The 25,858-nt window shown below is 30.2% G+C and overlaps 2 protein-coding genes across 3 annotated transcripts; one reads left to right on the top strand and one right to left on the bottom strand.

Moving 5' to 3' along the window:
- Positions 1 to 3,079: 3,079 nt before the first annotated feature.
- Positions 3,080 to 11,243, top strand: LOC106758285. The gene is made up of 9 exons (XM_014641222.1): positions 3,080 to 3,136; positions 3,598 to 3,651; positions 3,878 to 4,024; positions 8,890 to 8,976; positions 9,107 to 9,298; positions 9,386 to 9,550; positions 10,014 to 10,067; positions 10,292 to 10,438; positions 10,869 to 11,243. The coding sequence occupies exons 1-9, from the start codon at positions 3,080 to 3,082 to the stop codon at positions 11,241 to 11,243; spliced, it is 1,278 nt and encodes a 425-aa protein (XP_014496708.1).
- Positions 11,244 to 15,886: 4,643 nt separating this feature from the next.
- On the bottom strand, positions 15,887 to 21,905 carry LOC106759469 (vacuolar fusion protein MON1 homolog). Of its 2 annotated transcripts, XM_014642655.2 has the most exons (14): positions 21,373 to 21,905; positions 20,410 to 20,489; positions 20,232 to 20,303; positions 20,061 to 20,100; positions 19,422 to 19,523; positions 19,109 to 19,230; positions 18,774 to 18,906; positions 18,610 to 18,701; positions 18,016 to 18,097; positions 17,853 to 17,917; positions 17,387 to 17,677; positions 17,194 to 17,285; positions 16,745 to 16,809; positions 15,887 to 16,183 (listed from the first exon to the last, which is right to left on the bottom strand). In XM_014642655.2, the coding sequence occupies exons 1-14, from the start codon at positions 21,682 to 21,684 to the stop codon at positions 16,088 to 16,090; spliced, it is 1,644 nt and encodes a 547-aa protein (XP_014498141.1). In that variant the 5' UTR covers positions 21,685 to 21,905; the 3' UTR covers positions 15,887 to 16,087. The 2 variants fall into 2 exon arrangements, with proteins under 2 accessions (XP_014498141.1, XP_022635423.1); XM_022779702.1 differs by lacking the exons at positions 17,853 to 17,917; positions 18,016 to 18,097.
- Between the last annotated feature and the right edge of the window lie 3,953 nt (positions 21,906 to 25,858).

Below are 25,858 nucleotides of genomic sequence, written 5' to 3'. Positions count from 1 at the left end.
ATCAATAATTCTAACCGCGTACCCTAATCAAAATTTTGTGTGTTGTAATGCAGATAGAGTTCCTTGAGTTGAGGAGTCGTCTTAGCTCTTGTAGAGCAGTTGGGTCTTTTGTAAGGTAAGGCATGCTAAATTCTTATTGATTTTGGTTTTAGTGATTTAATAATATGAATTGGTGTATTCTAATTTGAATAAATTATCCGAGTCATTGAGATTGAATACCATGAATTCACTGAAATTGGTTTAAAATGTGTGTTGTTTGTTTTGGAATAGTCTTGACGTAAGATTTTGTTGATTGTTACTTGTTTTCATCCATTGAGTTAATAAATTGGATGGTATATATCGGTGTAAATTGTTTTTAGATATTGATGGAATGAAAAGTGAGAATTATGGTTGGTTTCTAGTCTAAAATTGGGGTTTTGATAAGTGAATTCTAAAAGAGTTAATTTAGGACTTGATATGTGTGTTAATGCCAATTAAAACTTGTTTAGTCTTTTAGTTCAATGGAATATGGTTTTTAGTGCCTTTAATATGCTGTCATATATACACAAATGGTAAAAGCTGTGAAATTGGTTAAAAAGGGGTCTTGATAGGAAAAATTCTAAAGGAATCAATATAATAGTAAACCGGGTGTTTAGAGTTTGTCTTGAGATCATTTGAAACTTGTTTAGCATCTCAATGCACCAAAAATGACTTGTAACTGTAAAATCTGATATATTGAGTTTGGATGTGTGGTTTGATTGGGTGCATCTCATTTCTGGCCAAATAAGCAAAATGGTATTCAATTTTGGATATAAACATGTTGTCAGATCAATTATACCATTTTGGTCATTTGGATATGTGTCAGGGGTAATTAAATTAGAAAATTGTGTTGTTGTCAAAAACTGATAAAAACAATCGATTATCAGACTTGTTGTAGGAAATATCGAAGAAACGTAATGATTCAAATTAGTACCTAAGTATGAAAATTTATTAAACCAAATTTTCTAGTGTGTAAATTCAACTTATTTGTATTCAATCAAAACTTTATTATTATCATTATATAAAGATGTTTGAATATTTTAATTTGAATATTTTAATTTCATTATATAAAGATGTTTTTTTTCACATATATAAACAAAAATTATACGGACTACATGTAAATGTGATTTTTTTAAAAAATTATGTATTTAGACAAGTTTTTGAGGCTCAGAAGACTTCAAATAAAGAAGTTGTGCTCCCTGCATGACTTTACCTTGACACATTGGTCAAAGGTGAAATCGTGCACCCCAAAACGATTTTAGACTTTGATAATTGATTATCAGGCCTTGTAATCGATTGCACCGTGCTGAAATCGTGCAAGAGAATACGACTTCACTTGTAATTGATTATACTTTTTCTGTAATCGATTACTAGCAATGTAAATGAACAAAAATTCTGTAGTGATCGATTACAGTGAGACTCCGATAAATATGACATTTTTACTACGTCATATTTTTATGCTCCAACAACAATAATGCAAAAACACTTATCATAAAAAATTATCCATTTTACTTGTTATAAAAATTGTATTAGTGAGTGAAACTAAGTGGAAACTGGTAAAAAAAATTATAAAAGTTTTCTTAATTTAATGATTTTCAAAATTAATGATTTAAATATATTTTTTATTTTTTTTTATGATTATCTATAACATTTATTTAATATTTTAAAGAACTAAAATTTATATTCTTAAAACAATAATTTTTTTGTATTAATAAGTTAAATAAAATATATATAATTGTTATCAAAGTTATTAATTTTGATGAAATAAAGTAAGATTTTTATAAAAGTAATTTTTGTGTGAATTATTCAGTCAAGATTTTCATAATATAAAAAAACAAACATTAAATACAAAGTGAAAATTTGTTGAAAATTATTAATGATTTTATCAAAAATAAAGTAAATGCATTAATTATTCAATTAATTTTATTGGTTATTTCAAAATAAAATGAAGAGTATTTCATTTCAGTTATTTTTAGAGCAGGAGAATCCTTACTCTTTTTCTATATATAGATAGATCATGAAGTCACTTTTGTTATATGAAAAAAGAATGATGAATACATTATTTTTTATATTGTGCTTGTGTTTGGTGATTAGTCATAATGTTGATGGTATTCAATTGGAGTATGAGAGAAAATCACAACTAAGTGATAAGTCTCCACTCAAGACTATTCATGTATTTCATAATCTTCTTAAATCTCTTCATATAATTTTTTTTTAACTTCATATCATATTACATGAATTACCAATTTTATTATTTTTATTTTGGACTGTACAGACAGGGTGTTGAGACATTATTGATTGTTTTGACATTTATAAACAACCAATCATCCTTTATTAATGAACCATAAATTGCAGGTAAATAATAAAAAATATTTAATTATATAGAAAATGAGAAGCTTTAAAATATTTCAATGCTTTTGGTTTAAGTTTTAATCTTTCTTTCAATTTTTTTATTCTAAACTTTATTTTTTATTTGTTATGCAGCTAAAGCCCAACTTTGAAAATTTAATTGAAAAAGCAAGTGTGAATAATTCAAAAATTGGATCTATGTTTGGGCTTCACAGAGAAAAATGTCCAGAAGGAACAGTTCCTATACAAAGAGCAAAATATGATTTTACTAAAAGAAATTTATTATTAAATAATCATACATTGGTTAAAGACATTCCTGGAGTTCATGTAAGATATCTTATGCAATGTTTGTTTATTTTTATAAATTATATTTAAAGTTGATTAATTTTTCTAATATATTGAATTTTATAGGTTGCAGAAACATTTATTCCAAAAAATTATGTTTTAGATAACATTTTTTTACAATATTTGAATATTGATTACGTGTCAATATGTGATTGGTCAAAAATTATTCCACAATAATGTGTATTATTATTATTGATTGTGGAGTAATTTTTGACCAATCACATATTAACACGTAATCAATGTTTAAATGTTATCAAAAAATATTGTCTAAATATCATTACCTTTCTATCATCTGTATAAAGTTAGCGGAATAAATAGCCTTTATAATCCAAGAGTGATTGGAAAAGGTGAAAGCTCTATATCTCATATGTGGGTTGAAAATGGACCTCTAGAATCTACCCACAAAATAGCTGCTGGATGGCATGTGAGTTATGATGATTACATTTATGATTTCTTTGTCAATTTAAGTTATTTGATTTATATTTTAAATATTAATAAAAAAAATTAAATATTTTTAATTATGTTCTTATTAAAGTTTTGTATTATATAGAGTGTTCCAAAAAAATTGTTTTTGTTTAATAACTGTTTTATTTAAAATAACAGTTTTATTTTTATTAAATTTCTGAGATATTTAAAATTTAATTGCGCCTATTTTTTTTTTTATCTATCATTCTATAAAATTTAAAAAATACTTACTTTTTCCTTCTTATTATAACATTTACTATGTTAGATGTAAAGAAAAATAAATAAAACAAGAACAATATAATTATTGTATTACAGTGAAGAAAATTTATCATAGTTATTATTTTTTGTGAAATTTTTTTCAAAACATAGATATAACAGAACATAAAATAGCTTCTAATATATCTCATTCTTTGATATCAGGTGGATCCAGCATTATATGGTGATACAAAGACCCATTTTTATGCAGCATGGACGGTAACAAGAGATATCATTATATTTTTATTTAATTATATAAATGAAACATGTCTCTTTTCACATTTTTTTTCTCTAAGACAACTGGATGTTCGTGCTTTGCAAAAACACTTGATATGAGATTATAATTAAGCTTTTTAAATAAAAAATGAATTTTATTTATTTGTTTCATGTATTTGCTACACACATTCCATTTCTTTAAATTTAAAATAATATTAAAAAATTGCAGAGTGATAATTTTAAGAAGACGGGATGTTACAATGTTCAGTGTCGAGGTTTTGTTCAGATTGATAAAAAGAATTTTCTTGGTGGATATTTTCCCAACGTAGGTACCTATGGTGGACCAACTTATGAGGTTCTCATTTCTATTACTCAGGTAAAAATTATATCATTAAATTTCGCTCTAATTGAAATTAAATTATGTATTCGTTTGACCTTTTTAAATATATTTATAAGTAAACAAATAAACATTAGTTCAGAAAAGACATGTTAAGATAAATAAAATAAATATTTTATAATAATATTCTGGTATCATAGTTGTAACAGTTATAAAAGTCTGCGTATTTTAAAACATAGAAGTGTAATATGTTTTCAGAATCCAAAGACAAAAAAATTGGTGGATAAGTGCGGGAAATGTAAACATTGGATATTATCCAGCAGCATTGTTCTCGAATTTGGGATCAGGATCAATTGTTGGATGGGGTGGGAGAACACAAGCTAAGGTTGGACGATAATATTTTGACAACATTTTTTTATAGCTATTTTAACAATGAGACACGTGTCATCATTTTATTGGTTTATTTAAATTTATATTTAAAAAATATTTAAAACGTGTTGGAAGTCTCACATCGGCTAGAGATAAGGCCAATTTATAATATATAAGCGGGGTGCAGACCTCACCTTACAAGCCGGTTTTGTGGGGTTGAGTTAGGCCTAGAACCCACTTCTAACATGGTATCAGAGCTATGGTTAGAGCCTATCCTAGCGATATTTATTGGACAGATTGTTCCACCCGTTATTTGGGTCGTTATCGGACCACCTATTAATATCTAGTCTCACGCTCGAGATGTATATACTTCGGCGTGAGGGGGGTGTGTTGGAAGTCCTACATCGGCTAGAGATAAGGCCAATATATAAGTGGGGTACAGACCTCACCTTACAAGCCGATTTTGTGGGGTTGAGTTGAGTGCTCGAGATGTATATACCTCGGCGTGAGGGGGGGTGTTGGAAGTCCCACATCGGCTAGAGATAAGGCCAATATATAAGTGGGGTGCAGACCTCACCTTACAAGCGGATTTTGTGGGGTTGAGTTAGACGTAGAATCCACTTCTAACAAAACAGACCAATCATAAGTTGCCACGTATATTGTCAAAAAATTATTAAAAAAGTGTTGTTAAAAGAAGTTTTTTCCTAAATCTATTATTATGAGAGGAGACTTCTCTGACAATACTAATTGTTATGGTGTTTATTACTATAAAGATTTTGGAAGGGTTCATGATGAAGGTCTTATCCAATTTGGAGGGCCCGGAGGCAAATGTGGAAGTTAATTTTTTTTATAATTATATATTATATGAAGTTTAAAAATAATCATTTTTATTTAGTATTATTTATTTTTCTATCATTTTTTTCATTGTCTTGATGATTTTTAGAATTCTATCATTTGTCAACTAAAGTTGGACAACTTGTTTTTCTTTTAAATATTTTCTTTTCATATTATCGGTATGAATTATTTATTATTAAAATGTGAAATTGGAGTTTGGTTTTGGTTAAAACTTAATATAATTTAGTTTTCAAATTTTACAAAATAATAATATAGGTTTTTTTTTTTAATTTTGTTAAATTTCTTGTACATGTTAAAGTCAATCAAAACTGGTATATAAACATCTTAAATGTCAATCCAAAATGTAAAAAAAAAAAATTAACAAATTTGGGTTAGAAGATACTCGTTTATTATTAAAATTAATAGACTAAAATGTATTAAAGTGTTAACAAAATTTCATACAACTAAAAATATATTTAATTAAAAAATTATTAACAATGATTAAAGTGTTAAATTAATTTTTGTTTTAAGAATAATATCAATATATTAGTAAAATTGAATACAATTAATTGATATTTTTTTTATAAATAAAAGGTAGGCAGTAGCTGGTAATGCTAGAATTAAGAAATTTATTTAAGAAAAATTGGTTTAAATATGTGTAAAAGTTTTGTTCCCTTAAATCAACTCATCAGTTAATAACTAACAGTGATATAACTCGTTGACTCAAAACAATACATTTATTTAAGAAAAGTTGATTTAAATGTTTGTGTTAATGCCAATTAAAACTTGTCTAGTCTTTTACTTCAATAGAATTTGGTTTATAGTGTGTTTAATATGCTGGCATATATACATAAATGGTAAAACTTATGAAATTGGTTGATTTGAGAAATTTTAAACGAATCAATATAATAGTAAATTTGGTGTTTAGAATCTGAGATTATTTTAAACTTGTTTATCATTTTAGTGCACTAAATATAGGATTTGTAAAAGTAAATATGATATATTGAGTTTGGATGTGTAGTTTGATTGGATGCATTTCATTTCTAGGTAAATAAACAAAATTATATATGATTTTGAATATAAACATATTTTTAAATTAATTCTAGTGTCAATGATATTATTTTTTGGTCATTTAAATATATATAAAGAGTAATTAAATTAGAAAATTGTGTTGCTGTCAAAAACTCATCAAAGCAATCAATCATCAAACTTGATAATTGATCACATTATTAAGATACATTTTGTATATTGGTTAAATTATTGGGTAGATTAAAATTGTATTATTTTTCTTTCTAATTAAAAAATTATGTGCTTTTAATTTAGTTTTTTACTGCAATTTTAATAGCTAGCTAGTTACGAAAAGCTGTTGTTGATACAAAACAATTTAAATTAAAATGAATACAAACAATATTCCAAATTTGATAATCACAGTATTAAAATCCTCTTTTGCCAAAACTAGCATGTGTATACAATAATTATTTTATTATATTACCATTAGGTATTTTGAAATGAAATATATATATTTTTTTTAAGTTAACATATTTTTATCTACTAGAACAAAATTACCAAGTGGACAAAAAATATTTAAATTATAAAAGGATATTTAGCATCATATAAACAGAAAGAAGTATGTTAGATTAATGCTTTTAGACATGATAATCAAACAAAAACTTTACTATGAGTATTTACTTTCTTTTAGCAAAAAAATGTTATTTAAAGGTTAATTTAATTTTGAAATAAATACGTGACAAATACAATACAATACAATATGCATGGATTAAAAATATGCTATACAACATTATATAACTTTCTTTCAGTGGAATAATATATGTCAATTTTACAAGTAAAAGTTTTCAAAACACGTGTTACGAAGGACATTAGAAGAAGAGAAGCATTATTCTCACTTTATTTTTTACATGTTTTCATACCAAAAAGAAAAATAACAGGGTAATGGAATGAAATATTAAAATAACACTGTGTGATACCATGTTAGAAGTGGGTTTTTAGGCTTAACTCAACCCCACAAAATCGGCTTATAAGGTGAGGTTTGCACCTCACTTATATATTATAAATTGACCTTATCTCTAGTCGATGTGAGACTTCCAACACTGTGGGAAAAATAAAAATAATTTAAAAAAATTAAATAAATATAATATTTTTCATGCACTTATTCTGGTCTTGTTTTTCTGCATTATTCTGGAACCCAAACTTCATCATTCTATGCCTAATGGCATCTTCATGTGTTGCAAAGGCTATTTATCTTTGTATTTTTAAATATTCAAGCAATGCATAACAAGTCCATGAAATATATCTAACATATTGCATATTTAATTATTTGGACAATGACCACTTCAATTTTATTTTATTTTACTCGGTCGAATCCTAATTTGTAAAGCGACATAAACGATAAATGAATATAACTATATTAGTAATTTCTTAAAAAAAAATATTGTTATAAAAGTGTTTGCTTTAAAAACTATTTAAGTTTTAAAGTATTATTGTACAAAATTTTATTTCTAGATTTTTTTTAAACCAAATTCATTATTTCGTAGTCATAACGATATTTATAAAATGAGAGAATGATTAATCGATTTTTATATTTTGAAAGAAAAGTGAATTGTGATAATGAGTTATTCACTTTTTTAAATATAATATCTTAAAAATATGTTACATATTATATTAAGATTTAGACTCTCACTATATTTAACATGGTCAAACTAATCCGCATTCTAAATTAAAATCTAAGAATGGGATATCAACTACTCTAACATAAAAAAGAGAAGGAAAATGATATTTTAACACTATTTTTTGATACCATTTTGACACTGTATATGTGTCAAAATGTGGTTGGACGATTTCAAATTAAAAGAAGCTGAAACAAGGGTATATTTGAAAGAGAAAAACCAATTTTTTTTTTTTTAATTTAAAATCGTTCAATCACATTTTGACCAGTGTCAAAATAATTTAAAAAATGGTGTTAAAATATATTTTAAAAAAAAAAAACGAGATTGAATACACGAAGAAGAAGAATTCACGCGTGAATTCGGTTTCGGTCTACGCAATATTCGGTTCCACTCATAAAACAAATATAATGAACTTTTTTTAACCTAAAGTTTATCTTAAAATTGAGCTTCAACGTTTCATCCTTCAATTCCTTTGTGGTCCTAGTAACACCAAGAGGTAATAAGACTTTATTCAGGCAATATTTTCATAATACTTTTTCTTATAAAAAATGAGTATTAAATACAAAGAGAGAATTTATTGAAAAATATTAATGATTTTATCAAAAGAAGTAAATGCATTAATTATTCAATTAATTTCATCGGTTATTTCAAAATAAAATGAAATATTAGGATGAAGAGTATTTCAGTTCACTTATTTTTAGAACAGATGAATCCTTATTCTTTTTCTATATATAGATACATCATCGAGTCATTTTTGTTATATGAGAAAACAATGATGAATATATTGTATTTTATTTTGTGCTTGTGTTTCGTGATTAGTCATAATGTTGATGGTTTTCAAAATATATTGAATGAAAATTTGGAGTTTGACAGAAAATCAGAGATAAGTGATAAGTCTCCACTCAAGACTATTCATGTATTTCATAATCTTCTTAAATCTCTTTATTTAATTTTCTTTAACTTTATATCGTATTACATGAATTACTAATTTTATTATTTTTATTTTTGACTGTATAGATAGAGTTTGGAGACATTGTTGATTGTTTTGACATTTATAAACAACCAGCATTTAATCATCCTTTACTAATAAACCATACTTTGCAGGTAAATAATAAAAACATTTAATTATATAGAAAATGAGAAGCTTTAAAATATTTTAATGTTTTGGATTTAAGTTTTAATCTTTCTTTCATTTTATTTTTATTCTAAACTTTATTTTTTATTTATTTTGCAGCTGAAACCCAACTTTGAAAATTTAATTGAAAAAACAAGTGTGAATAATTCAGAAATTGGATCTATGTTTGGGCTTTACAGAGAAAAATGTCCAGAAGGAACAGTTCCTATACAAAGAGTAAAATATGATTTTACTAAAGGAAATTTATTATTAAATAGTCATACATTGGTTAAAGATATTCCTGGAGTTCATGTAAGATACCTTATGCAATGTTGGTTGTTTATTTTTATAAATTATATTTGAAGTTGATTAGTATTTTTAATATATTGAATTTCATAGATTGCAGAATTATTTATTCCAAAAAATTATGCTCCTTTGTATGAAGTTAGCGGAATTAATAGCGTATATAATCCCATGGTTGGAAAAGGTGAAAGCTCTATATCTCACATATGGGTAGAAAATGGACCTCTAGAATCTACCAACAAAATAGCTGCTGGATGGCATGTGAGTTATAATGATTACATTTATGATTTCTTTGTCAATTTAAGTTATTTGATTTATATTTTAAACACTAATAAAAAATAAATAAATATTTTTATTTATGTTCTTATTAAAGTTTTGTATTCTATAGAGTGTTAAAAAAAATTGTTTTTGTTTAATAACTGTTTTATTTAAAATAACAGTTTTATTTTTATTAAATTTCTGAGATATTTAAAATTTAGTTGCGCCTATTATTTTTATCTATCGTTCTATAAATTTTAAAAAATACTTATTTTTTCCTTCTTATTGTACTCATACATTTACTATGTTAGATGTAAAGAAAAATAAATAAAACAAAAACAATATAATTATTGTATTATTGTGAAGAAAATTTATCATATTTATTATTTTTTATGAGAATAATTTTAAAATATAGATAAAACAGAATATAAAATAGTTTCTAATTGATCTCATGTTTTGATATCAGGTGGATCCAGCATTATATGGTGATACAAAGACCCATTTTTTTGCAGCATGGACGGTAAGAAGAGATACCATTATATTTTTATTTAATCTTAATTTAATTATATAAATGAAACATGTCTCTTTTCACATTTTTTTTCCACGACAACGGGATGTTTGTGCTTTGCATAAACACTATAAATTAAGCTTTTTAAATAAAAATGAATATTATTTATTAGTTTCATGTATTATGTTACATGCATTCCATTTCTTTAAATTTAAAATAATGTTCAAAAATTGCAGAGTGATAATTTTAAAAAGACAGGATGTTACAATGTTCGTTGTCGAGGTTTCGTTCAGGTTAATAAAGAGATTTTCCTTGGAGATGGTTTCTCCAACATAAGTACCTACGGTGGACCAACTTATGAGGTTCTCATCTCTATTATTCAGGTGAAAATTATGCAATTAAATTTCACTCTCATTAAAATTAAATTATGCATTATTAATATCTATTTTATCCTTTTAAGTACATTTTTAAGTAAACAAATAGATAATAGTATAAAAAAGAGATAATGATATTTAGACAACACTTTTTTGACAACATTTGAACATTGATTACGTGTCAAATCTGTGATTGGTCAAAAATTATTCCACGATAATGTTTGTGATTATTATTATTGATTGTGGAGTAATATTTGACCAATCACAGATTAACACGTAATCAATGTTTAAATGTTGTCAAAAAAATGTTATCTAAATATCATTATCCATAAAAAAGACATATTATGACGAGTAAAATAATAAATGTTCTGATATTATAGTTTTAACAATTATAAAAGGTCTACGCATTTTATAACGTAAAAGTGTGATGTATTTTTAGGATCCAAAGACAAAAAATTGGTGGATAAGTGCAGCAAATATAAACATTGGGTATTATCCAGCAGCATTGTTCTCGAATTTGGGATCAGGATCGATTGTTGGATGGGGTGGGAGAACACAAGCTAAGGTTGGAAGTCTTAGTCCTCCAATGGGAACTGGGCATTTCCCTAATGGAATCAAAGACCATGCATGTTATTTTAGATCTCCCATGGTTCAAGATGCATCGAGAGAATTTTATATACCTAAATCTATTATGACAAGAACCTTTTCTGACAACAGTGATTGTTATGGTGTTTATTACTATAAAGATTTTGGAAAGCTTTATAAAGAAGGCCTTATCCAATTTGGAGGACCTGGAGGCAAATGTGGAAGTTAATTTTCTTTATAATTATATATTATATGAAGTTTAAAAATAATCATTTTTATTTAGTATTATTTATTTTTCTATTATTATTTTTCCATTTTCTTGATAATTTTCAAAATTCTATCCTTTGTCCAACTAAAGTTTGACAACTTGTTTTTGTTTTAAATAATTTTTTTTTTCAAAATATCGGTATGAATTATTTATTGTTAAAACGTGAAATTGGAGTTTGGTTTTGGTTGCAACTTGATATAATTTAGTTTTCAAATTTTACAAAATAATAATATATATATTTTTTAATTTTGTTAAATTTCTTGTACATGTTAAAGTCAATCAAAACTGATATTTAAATTAAAATATGTTAAGTGATATATAAACATCTTAAATGTCAATTCAAAATGTAAAAAAAAAAAATTAACAAATTTGGGTTAGAGGATATTCATTTATTATTAAAATTAATAGACTAAAATGTATTAAAGTGTTAACAAAATTTCATACAACGAAAAATATATTTAGTTCAAAAATTATTAACAATGATTAAAGTGTTAAGTTAAAAAAAAAAAGAATAATATCAATATATTAGTAAAATCGAATACAATTAATTGATAGTTTTTTTTTATAACTAAAAGGGAGGTAATAGCTGGCACTGCTAGAATTAAGAAATTTATTTAAGAAAAGTTGATTTAAATATGTGTAAAAGTTTTGTTAACTTAAATCAATTCATTGTCACATCCTTAGTGGGGTGCACGTGTCAGCCGTCCAGTCTTTCCTGGTAAAGTGGGAGACCAACTCTGTCAAACTTTTAATTCCCTTCTTCGTGATCCGTGCAGTAACAGAAGAACTGTGAACTTTCAGGAAGTAGAAGTCAGGTGGCAAGCTAGGAGTGGTCGGACGTTCTAAGTGGAGGCAGTATTTAAGGTGAGATTGAAACCTGGCAACACTTTTCCCATGCAAACCTTCTTCCTCAAAGCTCCAACTTTCTGAAAACTCAAAATTCTCCTCCTTCTCTCTAAACTTCCCAATCTTCTCTCCAGATTTCTAACCTTCATCTCTTCTCAGATCACTTGCATCCATTCAGGATTCTTGCTACCGGCATCACGACCTTCAACTTGCACCAAGCAGATTTCCGTTCGGGACCGGTAAGTGTCATGATCCTTGAAACCTCTTTGTCTTCTTGCATGCATGCACCCTTAAGGCTTGCATGTAACTGTTAAACCATTTCTCTGAACACATTTTGGTATTTAACTCTAGAGTTTTCGAAACCTTGAAGAGATTGTTGCTGTCCACCTACCTGAAGAGTTTAACTGGATTAGAAGTAAGGGAAGCTTATAAGATTTAATTATAATTTCTTTGTATGATTGTATGTATGATTTAATGTATGTTTGATGTATAAAGTATGTTGGTTGATTTAATTGGTATGATGAAATATTGTATGTTGATGTATGAATTGCCTGATATTGGTTAGAAACTTAGAAAAATGTAGGAAACTTAGAAATTCTGAGGTCTGTGGTCGAAGGTCATTAGGACCGTTCGGTCCTCCCCTTTAAACTGCTCGGTCTTACAAGTGTTCGGTTTTAGACTGACACTTAACCTATGAAGCATTTGGTTTCATAATATTATTATTATTACTCACCTAAAGAATGTCCGATCATGTGAAGCGCTTGGTCATAGATCTAGTGCTCGGTCTTATTAAATGCTTAGTATAAATTAGTATTTACTATGATTTAGTAGTACTCGGTCTTACACCAAGTGCTCGGTTTTGAAGTGTTTGATCATAAACCAGCCTTCGGTTATTTTAGTGCTCGGTCTTACACCCATACCTAATCTTTAAAGTACTCGGCTTATAATATTATGTATTCGTAAAAGTGCCTGGTCTCATACTGTTACTTATTTTCCAAAGAGTGTTCGGTCTTGTACTGACACTCGGTCTATTGAAGAGAACTTTGTTATTTCACAAACGTTCGATCTGATTTATATAGTACTTGGTCTTGTAAATTGTATTCAGTTATTAAGCGTTCAGTCCTTTTCATAAATCAGTTGTCTTTGAATTTCCTGGTCTTGCTTGATACTCAATTTTCTTTATGATAGACCATTCGGTCTCCTATTAAATTTTCTTGACACTTTGTTTTCTTCTGTGTTAGACCATTCGGTCATGTCTTTAACATGGTTTTATTACGTTGGAAGTAATGGCGTGAAATTGATTGATTTTGGTTGAGTAAGAGAATTCCAATGGAGGAATATCCCATGAAGTGGTGATGGTTGGTAAAGTATGAACATGGTCAGACTCTAGTTGTCGTCCTGATCCTGATATTCCGTGATGACGTTTTCTCATGTAGAGAAAGGTTACTCATGTGTGGGAATGGCAGGAGGTCCGCGGTCATACAAACAGATGATCGTTTGAGGACTAACCTCGGGTGGCAGCTGATAAGTAAAGGCAGCTACTACACCACACCGGGTGCTAGGGACGTCGGGCTACGTAGTTCATACCGTCCGGACAGTGTCTTAGTAGTCGGTCATAGATGAATGAACTTAGGATGCCTGTACAAGTAATTGTATGAATAAAATGTAGATTGGTTAAGTTTGTGTGTTTATTTGTATGATGAAATGATTAATTAAGTTTACATAAGCTTACCCTTATCTGTCATGTCCTTGTGTATGTTGTCGTTCGGTTATTTCCTTCGATGCAATGATCATCCTTTTGGGTGTGAGCAGAGGGCATCTTGGAGGATACCTTGGAGGCTACTCTGGAGGATGTCGTGCAGGCCGAGCAACTCGTGGAGGTCGTGCCCGAGAGTTATGCAGGACCATCCAGTCCTTAGGATAGTTTCTTTTATTTTAGTTTCTTTTGATGTTGGCCGTTAGGTCAATGAACTTTATCTAAGACCATTCGGTCTATTTTGTAAATGCTGTATCCAATCTGACTGTTGTACAGTTTTAAATTTTAATGATATTTCCTACCTCTTTCATCCACCTATGCTTATTCATTACTGTTCTCACTTATGATTCATGATAACTCCTAAAAAAATAAATTATAGCTTCTGTTATATATTTATTGCGATGTTACATTCATCAGTTAATAATTAAGAGTAATATAACTGGTTGACTCAAAACAATACATTTTAAAACTTAACTAAAAAATTATAAGTTCCTGTAACGCAAATTTAAACGGATCTATGAAAATAAATTGAAAAGTACATAAATAACATTTTATTTTAAAATTTAATTATATATAAGGTAGTAAGTGAATTTTAAAATTTAAGTAAAAAAAATTATAAATTCGTATAACGCTTATAAATTTTTTTTTTTAAAAAAGTATAGAAGTTACATTTATTTGAAAACATAATACTATAGGATAAGGTAGTTTATATATCTATTTTGTAATTTCTAAATTCGTGTGAACTTATCCAATAAATATATAACACAAGCTATAATTTATTCTAAGAGTTAACATAAATAATAAAAGAGAATGAGCAAGTAAAGAGAAAAGGAACATGAACATCATATAGAATTTGAACCTTTTTTACAAGAACAGGATGTACAATGATAGACCGAACGGTCAAGGTTCACATAATAATACCGATCGGTCTAATACAAAAGGTGTATTGACGAACGGTATTCTAAACATTTCAATAAAAAGAAATTTAAACTAAAGACCAGAGGTATGTAAAGCATCCTCTAAATAATGTTCAATAACACCTTCTGCTCACACCCAAATGATGATCATCGTACCCGAAGGATGATCATCGTAGTGAAAAGAATAACCGAACGGCCAAATACCGAACGACAATATAGACAAATACAAAAAAGATAACCGTAAAAATTGACATCTACAACCATTCAATTTTTATAATTTTGACAATTTATATCTTGTAATATTTATATAAACTTATTTATTAGAAACTTTATATAATTATTACCCATTACTAAGTATAGTTATTTTAATATCACAAATTTATTCTAGCTATCTCACTTAATTATACTATTAAAATATTAAATAAATGTTATTTATATAAATTTATTTATTTTCACGGAATGTCATCGAGTAAATTCTGGAGTGATAATTTATCGACATAATTTTCAGTGCTAAAATCTTCAATCAATAAAAAAAAAGAAAAAGAAAAACAAATGAATTATCGTCAGTCTAGACTCTCGTCTTTCAATAGGATCATATCATAACATTTTATGAAAATGAGCTTTATGGAACATCATCCCTTAAATAGTAGCCCACTGGAATTGAACCATCACACCAATCAAACCTTTGTATAAAGAACAATAATATGATTAATACCCTAACAAATTTAAACACAAAATTCACATCTACTATCTCCCTCTCTCCTATCTTTTTTTTTTATTAGTACAATATTTTTTTTCTAACTACTTTATTATCCTTGAAAACGAGTTGTCAATATCAAAATCTTTATTTTCCATCAGTAAACTATGTAAGCAACATTCAAGCGAAGAAAAAAGATATGTTAAGTATCCAAGTTTATGTTAACTAGTGTAAAACTTCAATTTATGCACCTTACTATAGTAGAAATCAAAAGAAGAAAAACAATTTTAAGTGTGCGAGTTTATTTTAACTTGTACAAAACTTCAATTTATCAAACCTTATTCTCTTCTTTTATAAGTACATGTAAATAAATTTATTCAAATAAATATAAATGCAATAAAACTAATGGTATTTGGAAAAATTTACAACCGAGCAGCAGTTCCGCTGTAAGCACTGACATACTAATAATATAATTTTCCATCAAAGAATTTCCTAGTAGAAGACAATGAGGAAAAAAGGAAATAATAAATTCTATAGAACTTTTATTAAACGAACATTCTCATACACGTTTACAGTATTTGACGGAAAATCACCACGAAAAGGGACTAACTCCTAGCAAAAATATTTCATTTTCCACATCTTTTACCCATTGACACACCCGATTGCAAGTCTTTATTGCCAAGGCCTGCGTATCTCAGTGTGCAAAAATAGTCAGACTTTATCCAACCACAGTAACAAAATAAATACCACCATTCCCCAAACAAATTTGAACCGTCAATATATTCCCTAAAGTATCATCCTCTCTCCTAAACAGTTCTTTTAATGAGATTATACTAGTAACTAAAGAATTGGGTATCCTCAATTTAGTCCCTAGATTGATATATTTTACTCTTTGAGAGGGACTAATTCGAAGATTCTTTCAATATTTAAGGGACCATGAAGCATGGTATCTAATACTTTAGGGACAACTCACATAACTTCCTTAGTTTAACGTTTATTTTAGGGAGAGAGTGATAATTTAGACACCAAATTGAAGGTTTATTCCCAAAGTAATGGACCGGAGGAATTTTTACCAACTGTTGCAATCTAAACATGAAATACTTTTTTGCAGATTTTCATTGAATATAAATTATGAATATACAGTTGGCCGGTGATAGAAACTATAGTAGTTAGAGAACCTTGACCTTTTTGTCTAACAAAATAATTAAGATTTGCGAAATGTTGTAGGCAAGGAAAAAAAAAATACCTTGTCTGCAAGGGGATCAAATGCAGCATAAAGCTCAAAATCCTGTGTTACCCAACAAAGCAGTACTGCCAAAAAAACATATCCAACAAGTCTGATCACTGTCTGTTCTGTTCTACAAAGCATCCAAATGAAATGGCACAACTATATCTCAATGCATTAAAAGGTTTAGTTCTCATTAGCAGATTTGACTTTTCACAGCACAACAAAATTTATAGATTGGCTAACCTATTATTCGGTTTAATCTCTATTTGCATCTCACAGAAAATAAGGAGTTCGCTCATCAATAGAACCACTCCATTTGAAACATCCAGGACTAAAAGCACAAGGATATGCCACAGACAAAAATGACTTTGATCACATATTGCAGAAGGAGATTTAGGTGATAACTACAACAGACTCAATATCTCAAACCTATCCCTTCTGCAGAGCAAGAACAAAAAAATAGTTACCGTAGTTTTCATCCCTTCTAAACTGGGTTTTGTGTGGCCCAAGTCCTTTATCATGCATGGATGTAAAAAGTTTTTGGTAAGCTCTATACAATCTGCAATAATGGAGGCAAGTTATACTGCTGACAATAACAATTAGGCATTAAAAAAAGAGACAGCTACCTAAAAACCAGAGATGTTTCCACAAAATCACTACCTTTTCTGCTGCTTAGGAGTATTAATAGGTGATGAGAACTCTGAGGATATATATTGATCTAGATAAATGCTACGATATAAGAAATGCCACAACCCAGCAGCACCACCAATGCCACAATCAGGTTCCCTTAATCTTTCAGGAGAATCTGATGGAAGCCTATGCTGACCTAAATGTGAAGATCCTGAATAAGGTAAGGGAGGAAGATCCTCCACACGCATCCCACCATCTACCAAGGATCTCTGAGCTTCACTGAGGACATTTGACTTCACAAGGACAGTTTCAATACTAATCCTGTGAATTGGCAAACAAATTTCTGAGCTATGAACGCAAGATAGATATTGCTACATAGAGAATGAGGATCTCTTTGCTATGAACCATCATTTGTTTTCCTCATTTTTAGTTTTATTCAAAATTAGAATCACGGATCATATAGTAACAGCAGTCAGACCATTAAACTATCATTTACCTACAATCCTTAAGATGGTAAAATGCATCAGAACTCGTGGTCAGCAGCATCAAATACAAATCATCCTGCCAAATATTTACATGTCACGATCTGTGTGAACTCTTTCATTTATAAGATGAAAATCATACAGCAAATTTTAGTGCAATCAAATCCAACAACTCACATAAAAAAAGTGGATATAAGCGTACAAAAATGCCAAAGCATTGTATCGTGGCAAGCAAACAGGAGAAAATGCTTCTGAAGTCCTGCATATTCATATCCCAATAAATTTAAAAAAAATGTAAAAAGGTACCATTGTCAAAGGAATTGATTTGCAAAACATTTGCTATTAATTAATTGCTGTATATTGTAGAACATTGCAGAAAATTTGTTATTATTCATGCAGATTCCTTGGTTACAGATGTTGCATGATTGTACAACTGTAATTATATAATTATCTCCATAATTGGTAGCAAAAACATTTATTAAAAAATATTGTATCATCACTAATTAATAAAGAATTCTCAAGAGGAGCATACAGACTTGAGTTGCATCTTCTCTGAGTCTAATAACCATAAAGCAGAAGAAATTCAAAGTCTAAATGAATAGTTAATGCACGGGTTTTAAGAAGTTTTACTGTTTGAGTCAAGGTTGACTGAATAAATATAAAACTATGCCGCCAAACAGAAACTAGAAAATCTACATTAAATAAAAACTATACTATAAAAAATCTTTGAAATGATGTCTGAAAGATAAAAGTAGTTTCAGTTTTACTTGCCTAAAGGACTCAGATGACATAACAAAGTTGGCCAAGAGCAGCATATCATCTGGATGAAGAGAGGCTTTTTGAGCACCAACTAGACTGATTACCTGCCTTCAACCTTTAATGAATTATTTTATCATGTTATGTTAGCATGTAAATAGACAAATTCAGTGTTGAACCTTATGTCTGCACATCAGAATTGCAAACAGAACACCAGAATCAGTAACGTCTTGCAAGATGGCACTAGCAGCTTGCCTTGTTGCATATGCAAGAGGCAGACAAGTATAGGCATGAAGAAATGTAGCTGGGTTCCTGAAACAATCAGATAAAGAACAATATTCACCATCAAAAAATAAAATTATTGAGGTGTATATAACCCTTACTACCCCAACCCCCCAAAGAAATTCATAGAAAAGTACATAAAAAGCACCAAAAATCCCTCTCTATCTTATAGAAATGTTTTAACATTTCTGCAACTAAAAGGCATAAATGTGTTCAGAGCAGAGAAACAAACCAATTAAAAGAGTGGACTAGTGAAGAGAAAACAAGGTCTGTTCCACCAAGCAAGGGTGTCATATCAAACTTTGGATTCTTCTCAAAACATCTGTTTACTGACTTTGTTAGTATAACAATAATCTGCATACATAACAATAATAGAGATGCATCATACAACCGCTGCAACATAACTAGTCTATTTCAATGACATAAAACAGACACAATTACCAAGTTCAGAAATACAAAGCTGAAGAAAAAGGAAGCAAGCAAACAATAAATCCACTTTTCCATTGGGCACATAAGCATCCAACTCAAGTCCAACACAATTATACCTGGCCATGAAAAAGCTCCAACTGTCCCCTTAGTGACTCATAGGGTTCTTCCGTGCAGCTGATGCAGACCAAGTAAATTGGTCCTTTTACAAGAAAAACCACCTATAGCATAAATTCAAACAAGATTTCACAATACAATCGTTTTATTGGTAAAAGATAAAAGCCTCATCCCCCTAAACACTGATAACATCAGGTGAGCAGCTCACTAATCAAAAAGAAAAAAAAAATATGGGCATGCTTGGATTAACCTCTCTATAAGCCCTTTTAGGAAAACAAAATAAGAAAAAAAAAAATTGACATTAGTTTCTCCATAAGCAGAAAATAGCTTACGCACAAACTAATTTGTAGAGGTTCTCTCAAATAGCCTCTCTAAACTTTCATTTATTTAATTTACATATAAGATAATTCTAGCTTATGGAGAATTTAATTTCATTTTTTATTCTTCTTCAGAAGTGCTTATGGAAAAGTTTCTCCAAAAATATCTTACATCCTGTGTCTGTAACTTACACTTCAAAGCTCAGAAAGGATTAAGATATCATTGTGCTTAGCATAGTATTTATTAGGCTTGAAAGTAATGTCTAAACGAAATTATACTTATAAGAAAAAAAAAATTTACAAGAGATAACTGTATGATCAGACCTGATGCTTTCCAGCCCTAACCAATTTCACATGATCACCCCTGAAAACATAATAGAGCTGTTAGAAAAATCACTCAAATTATATTCAGTTGATACTGGACTGTAGTTAGGAATACTGCTGTAATTAGAAACTATTGGGCTATAATTGTCACAACAAAGACAGCTACAATACCCATTTTCCACAAAGGAAATGATTGCTTGCAAAGTTGCCGAAAAACCAGCAAGCTTGTGTTCATCTCCGTACCTGAGACAAGAAATCGAGGAATGGGATGTGAAGTTTTGAACCAGCAACCCTAGAAAGAGAAATGAACAGCAATTTAGGGGAGTTTGTTAAGTTGACAAACACTAACCTAGAATATATTGGTTTGCCAGAATGACTGAGAACAAAAAAATGCTTCTTCCTTCTCCTCCATGAAATGGAAGCATCATCCTGCACTTTATTCATCAATCAAACAGAATATGATATTACAGCCTTTACAGATATCTTCGCTGTAGTGCCGTCATTTTAAAGAATCCATATCGGAAAAACTAAGTTCTTAATCAGAATTGCCAACTAGCTCTTAAAATCCACAAGATTTTATTGAAATTCAAAAGTAATGCTTGAAACCAAAATATTATTTAGTCCCGATTGTTACCCATATTACCGCATAATTTTGTCATCGTATTAATTTATACTCGAGCATTTAATTTTGACTTGCAACCAGAATCGTAACTACGACAACAAATGCTCAGCTGCCAACCCCCTCTCCCTGGCCAGAATTTCACGCTTGTGATTCTACAACACTGCTCATTTCCCCACAGTTTCTATTTATGTAATAAACTCAAAATCACGATCATCATTTAGTTAGTACGATAATTAAATTGAGAATTAAATTAAAAAAACTGTCTTTGAATAAACCCTATACCACATTGCAGCGTTTAATCTCCATCGGTGAAATCTAAGGAAACAAAACAACTGAAAACAAAAGGAAGTCCAGTTTCAAGTTTATCACTCTTCTGTTCTAAATGCGCTAATAGAATTTCGGAATCACTCATTAAACACTAGTTCATCATAGTGAGTAATGGCACAGGAAGCACGAAAGAACAATCAGTATGCGCACAAAAAGATCCTAAGAAACAGGTTTCGAAATCATTCACTAGATACGCCTAATTTGCATTATGCCGAGATCAATAGCAACGGTCACGCAACTCAACATGAACCTGTAATCTAATCTTAGATCAATAATCGGTTAAGTGTAATTGTTCATGAGAGTGAGTGAGCGAAGGACATTATGATGAAGCAGGAAAGAATTTAGCGAGAAAGGTATATATACCTCATCGCTGTGTCGTTTTCCGGGAAGTCGGGAGGAGTGAGAGAGAGGTTGGGGATCGTCGATGGTGATCTCCTGAATTTCGTTATGAAGGACCTCATCGACCTGGGAGACAATTGTGGCGGTGCTTCTACCCTGCTCGGCGGCGTAACCGCTGCTAGTAGGGCTAGAGGGATCAGAGGAGTTTCGGACGGCGGATCCATTGGGTTGTTGGAGCTCCGATGGTTCCGCGTCGAAGAGGCTCGGTGAGAGGGGAGGCAGGTTGAGCCGGATAGGAGGCTCGGGGTCATGCGCCGATGAACTCGTCTCGCTCATCGCAATTCAAAGAAGACACACAGAGAGAGAGAGAGCGCCGGTGCTTGTTGCTTGCTTTGGAAGAGATGAGTGAGTCTGAGTAGACACGTCCAGCGTGCAACCCGCCACGCAGTGCAATATGTGGGCCGGCATAGTACGTTTGTCAAGGCCCAAGTCTGCAATTTGCCACAGACAGCTTCTTCCCGCACCACATTAAACTTCTCCATGCACCCCTATATAAAAAAATATACATTTCTCACTTTTCGACTATATAACTTAGAAGTCATTTTTTTCTAAAACAAATAGCTCTAGAATTACACAACTCATAAATCATTTAACTTATAAAAATAAAATATAACTTCCAAAAATTAAGAGAATTAAGAAAAAGATAGTTTTGGATTGTTCAATTTGAAAATTATAATTTCGAGAAGGGTGATATATGTAGTGAGAGGAGTAGGAAATCCTAGTCTAAGGGGACTTTACCTTCACGTAAGACGCTAACGGACTAACTTTGTGTGTGGTGGGATGCAACTTATTAACAATGACTCTATAGAATAGTATAGGTTATCAAAAGTGCATAACCCACTAAAGTTTGACATTAACACATATAACTGGATAGTAAAGTCTATAATTTATGATTGTTTTGTTTGTGTTTTTTTTTATTTGCAATCATCACCTTAATGTATGAGCAAAATAAAATGTTTTTGTGAACCAAGTATAAGATGGTGATAGTGCACAAACATAAAATAGATTATTTTCTTTTTGTATTTATAGGTTCTTTTGTAAACTCTAGTATATTTTTAGTTTATTTTATTATCCTCTTACTAATAAAGGACTTATATATATATATATATATATATATATATATATATATATATATATATATATATATATATATATATAAGGGATTTGTTAACTTGCGTACGTCTGTTTTTCAGCTGGTACATTTTAGCCATGTGTGTCGGGTTTCAGTAGACAAAAATACCCTTATAGCATGAATTCTAAGTTCTAAGGTTAAGGGTATTTTATTAATTTTCATTCTCAACATTAAAAGAAATAAAAAAAGAAACCCCTCAAACCCTTACCCACCTCTCTCATTCCTCTTAACCCATTCTCTTTCTTCTCTTTAACTCCAACCAACCTTTTCTCTGTGATCCCTACTCTAGCTCCAATTGAAAAAAAAATCAGAAACACTTTTGTTATTTTAATAATTTTCATCCTCAAAACTAAAAAAAAAAAACTCCAAACACTTACTCACCTCCTTCATTCCTCTCAATCCTTTTTCCTTCATCTCTCTCACTCAAACATTTTCTCTATCATCTATGCACTAGCCCCAACTAAAAAAAACTAATTATTAAATAAAATGGTTAGAGAAAAAAAATACTTACATAAATAAAAAAATTAAAGAACCTAATTTTTTCTTTATATAATTTTAAAAAATTTTCAAGATTTAGGATTTTTATTGTTTGATTTTATCATTGAGAATTTTATTGTATTTTGATTTGTTTTTTTCTTTAGTAAAGGAAAACAAGTTAATGAATTTCTACGAAAAAAAATTAAATGGCCACGAAGCAATGTTATGTAGTAGTCTCATAATGTAAAGGAAGGATGTTGATAAGTCTTGGTGCAAGTTGTACCCGTCGGCTGTAATATATATAGTAAAGATAATGAAATTAAAGAGATTTTGAATAAATTTTTTTCGGAAGGTGAATATGTCAATGACTCAACTCTTTACAAAAGTAAATCGTTTAATAATGAGTATTTTTTTAGTTGGGGCTAATGCAGAGATGGCAGAGAAAATGTTTGAGTGAGAGAGATGAAGGAGAAAGGGTTGAAAGGAATGAAGGAGGTGAGTAAGGGTTTGGGTTTTTTTTTTAGTTTTGAGAATGAAAATTATTAAAATAAGTCAAATGTTTCTCATTTTTTTCAATTGGGGCTAGAGTAGAGATGACAAATAAAAGATTGAAGTGAAAAAGATGAAAGAGAAAGGGTTAAGAGGAATGAGAGAGGTGGGTAAGGGTTTTGGGGGTTTCTTTTTTTATTTTTTTAATTTTGAAAATGAAAATTATTAAAATACGCTCAACCTTAAAACTTAGAATTCATGATATATAAGGTATTTTTGTGTACTGAAACCCGATACACATTGCTAAACTGATTCAACTGAAAAACAGACGTACGCAAATTAGCAAACCCATATATATATATATATATATGGGGTTTGCTAACTTACGTACGCCTGTTTTTCAGTTGGTACATTTTAGCAATGTGTACCGGGTTTCAGTAGACAAAAATACCCCTATATATCATGAATTCTAAGTTTAAGGTTAAGGATATTTTAATAATTTTCATTCTCAAAACTAAAAAAAGAAAACCCCAAACCCTTAATCACCTCCTTCATTCCTCTCAACCCTTTCTCCTTCATCTTGTCGCAACCGGAAAATCGCGACGGGACGACGATCCAAAAAGAAAACGAGTTTGAAAAAGAGTTTTGGAGTCGCCACCATAGTTTATTCTGGAAAACTACGGAAAAACCATAAAATGATAAAGCACGGTCCACGAAAACCAAAGATTAGGTTCGGGAGTCGGTTACGTGTGAGGAAGGTGTTAGCACCCCCACAACGCCTGACCTAACGCAGTACCTTTAACTAAATACGCGAATTTGATGTGGTTTGCAAAATGTTTAATTTCCCCTAAAAAATAAAACTCTAAAGAAAAACAAAATAATTTTTTGTGTTTTTTTGTGCCCGACAAGGATTGACCTTGCTCCTACGTATTCTCAGTTGGACTGGGAAATCAGGGTTACGTAGTTCTTTAGAAACCACTTGGAAGATTTGTTTGGAGGATTGTTTGGAAAGTTAGTTTGGAAAATTTGGATTTTTGGGAAAATGAGCCTGACAAGGACTGGCCTTGCTCCTACGTATCTCCACTTTTGGTGGAGAATCAAGGATAACGTAGTTCTTGGTGAAAAGTTGATTGTTTATTTGAGAAAGGATGTTTTGGTATTTTTGTAATTTTATGTAAGAAAAAGAAAAGGTTTTCTAGCACAAGGACGATGCGTGCGATCACACATGCGCTAGAATCCTTAATATATATTTTTAATTTTTATTTATAGAAAAGAAAGGGTTTTCTAGCACAAGGACGATGCGTACGATCACACATGTACTAGATCCCTTAAAAATATATTTTTGGTATTTTTATAAAAGAAGAAGAAAANGTGTCTAGCACAAGGACGATGCGTGCGATCACACATGTGCTGGACCCTTTAAACATATTTTTTAGTATTTTTGAATATATATTTTTTTTTAAAAAAAAAAGATAAAATAAGATAAATAGGTAAATAACTAAGTAAAATAAAAAGTAAAAATAAATACACTAAAAGTTAAATGACAAAATAAAAATAATAATATTAAAATCATAAAAAGGGTGGTGGTGCTTAAATAAAAGAAAGGGGTGTCCAAACCACTTTAAAAAAACTGATTGGGCCTAAACCCAAGTGGCCAGAGATGTGAAATAAAATAAAAAAAAAAAAAGGGGTGCAAAAGGAAAGAGGGGTGCGTGTTAGCAGAAATAGGGGTACTGGCCGATTTTAACTCCTATAACCAGATTGGGCCAAAGCCCAGGTGGAAAGGGGGTGGTAGAAAATGAAAAAGGGGGCTGCAAACCAAATTAAATTTTTATAACAGATTGGGCCAAAGCCCAAGTGAAAAAGAGATTCGACTTAGCAGAAACGGGGGTGCAGAAAAGGATTTTTCCTTTTGTTTGTTTTAGGGTTTGGCCCAGCGCTGGCCCAAGATTCAGGAAAAATAATGAAAAAAAGGATGTATGACTGAGGGGTTGCAGCAGGTAAGAAACGAGGGTGCACGAAGGAAAAAGGTTTGGTTTCTTTATTTTTTATTTTTTTGAAAAAAAACGAAAAGAAACAGCCCAAGACCCAGGCTAGGATTTTGCTTAGGGGTCGAATTTCATTCCCCTCACTCTGCATCCACTCAAAATCGCAGACACCCAACCCTCTTCTCTGAACCAGAAGACTTAGCAGCAATCACCCCGCCAGTCACGCACTCGTCGCTGCCTCCACCGAACGGCCACCGCGACGCCACCAAAGGGGTTGCCAGCGACCACCGTCGACCACAGCTCCCCACCGGTTGCCGCCGTCAAGCCTTTCCCTCTCCTTCTCTTTTCTCGTGCTAACCTAGGG

This window comes from Vigna radiata, chromosome 4, assembly GCF_000741045.1.
Source record: "Vigna radiata var. radiata cultivar VC1973A chromosome 4, Vradiata_ver6, whole genome shotgun sequence".
Classification (NCBI taxonomy): domain Eukaryota; kingdom Viridiplantae; phylum Streptophyta; class Magnoliopsida; order Fabales; family Fabaceae; genus Vigna; species Vigna radiata.
This window is presented reverse-complemented; position numbering and strand designations above follow the sequence as displayed.

What these genes read in the sequence shown, in the direction of transcription:
- LOC106758285 (XM_014641222.1), top strand. Translation starts at nt 3,080, where the DNA reads ATGTGGGTTGAAAATGGACCTCTAGAATCTACCCACAAAATAGCTGCT. An exon ending in TAATAAACCATACTTTGCAG is followed by an intron (nt 8,977 to 9,106) that starts GTAAATAATAAA and finishes TTTATTTTGCAG; the next exon opens with CTGAAACCCAACTTTGAAAA. An exon ending in AAATAGCTGCTGGATGGCAT is followed by an intron (nt 9,551 to 10,013) that starts GTGAGTTATAAT and finishes TTTTGATATCAG; the next exon opens with GTGGATCCAGCATTATATGG.
- LOC106759469 (XM_014642655.2), bottom strand. Translation starts at nt 21,684, where the DNA reads ATGAGCGAGACGAGTTCATCGGCGCATGACCCCGAGCCTCCTATCCGG. An exon ending in TTCTGATGTGCAGACATAAG is followed by an intron (nt 18,702 to 18,773) that starts GTTCAACACTGA and finishes GGTTGAAGGCAG; the next exon opens with GTAATCAGTCTAGTTGGTGC. An exon ending in ACTCCTAAGCAGCAGAAAAG is followed by an intron (nt 17,286 to 17,386) that starts GTAGTGATTTTG and finishes CCATTATTGCAG; the next exon opens with ATTGTATAGAGCTTACCAAA.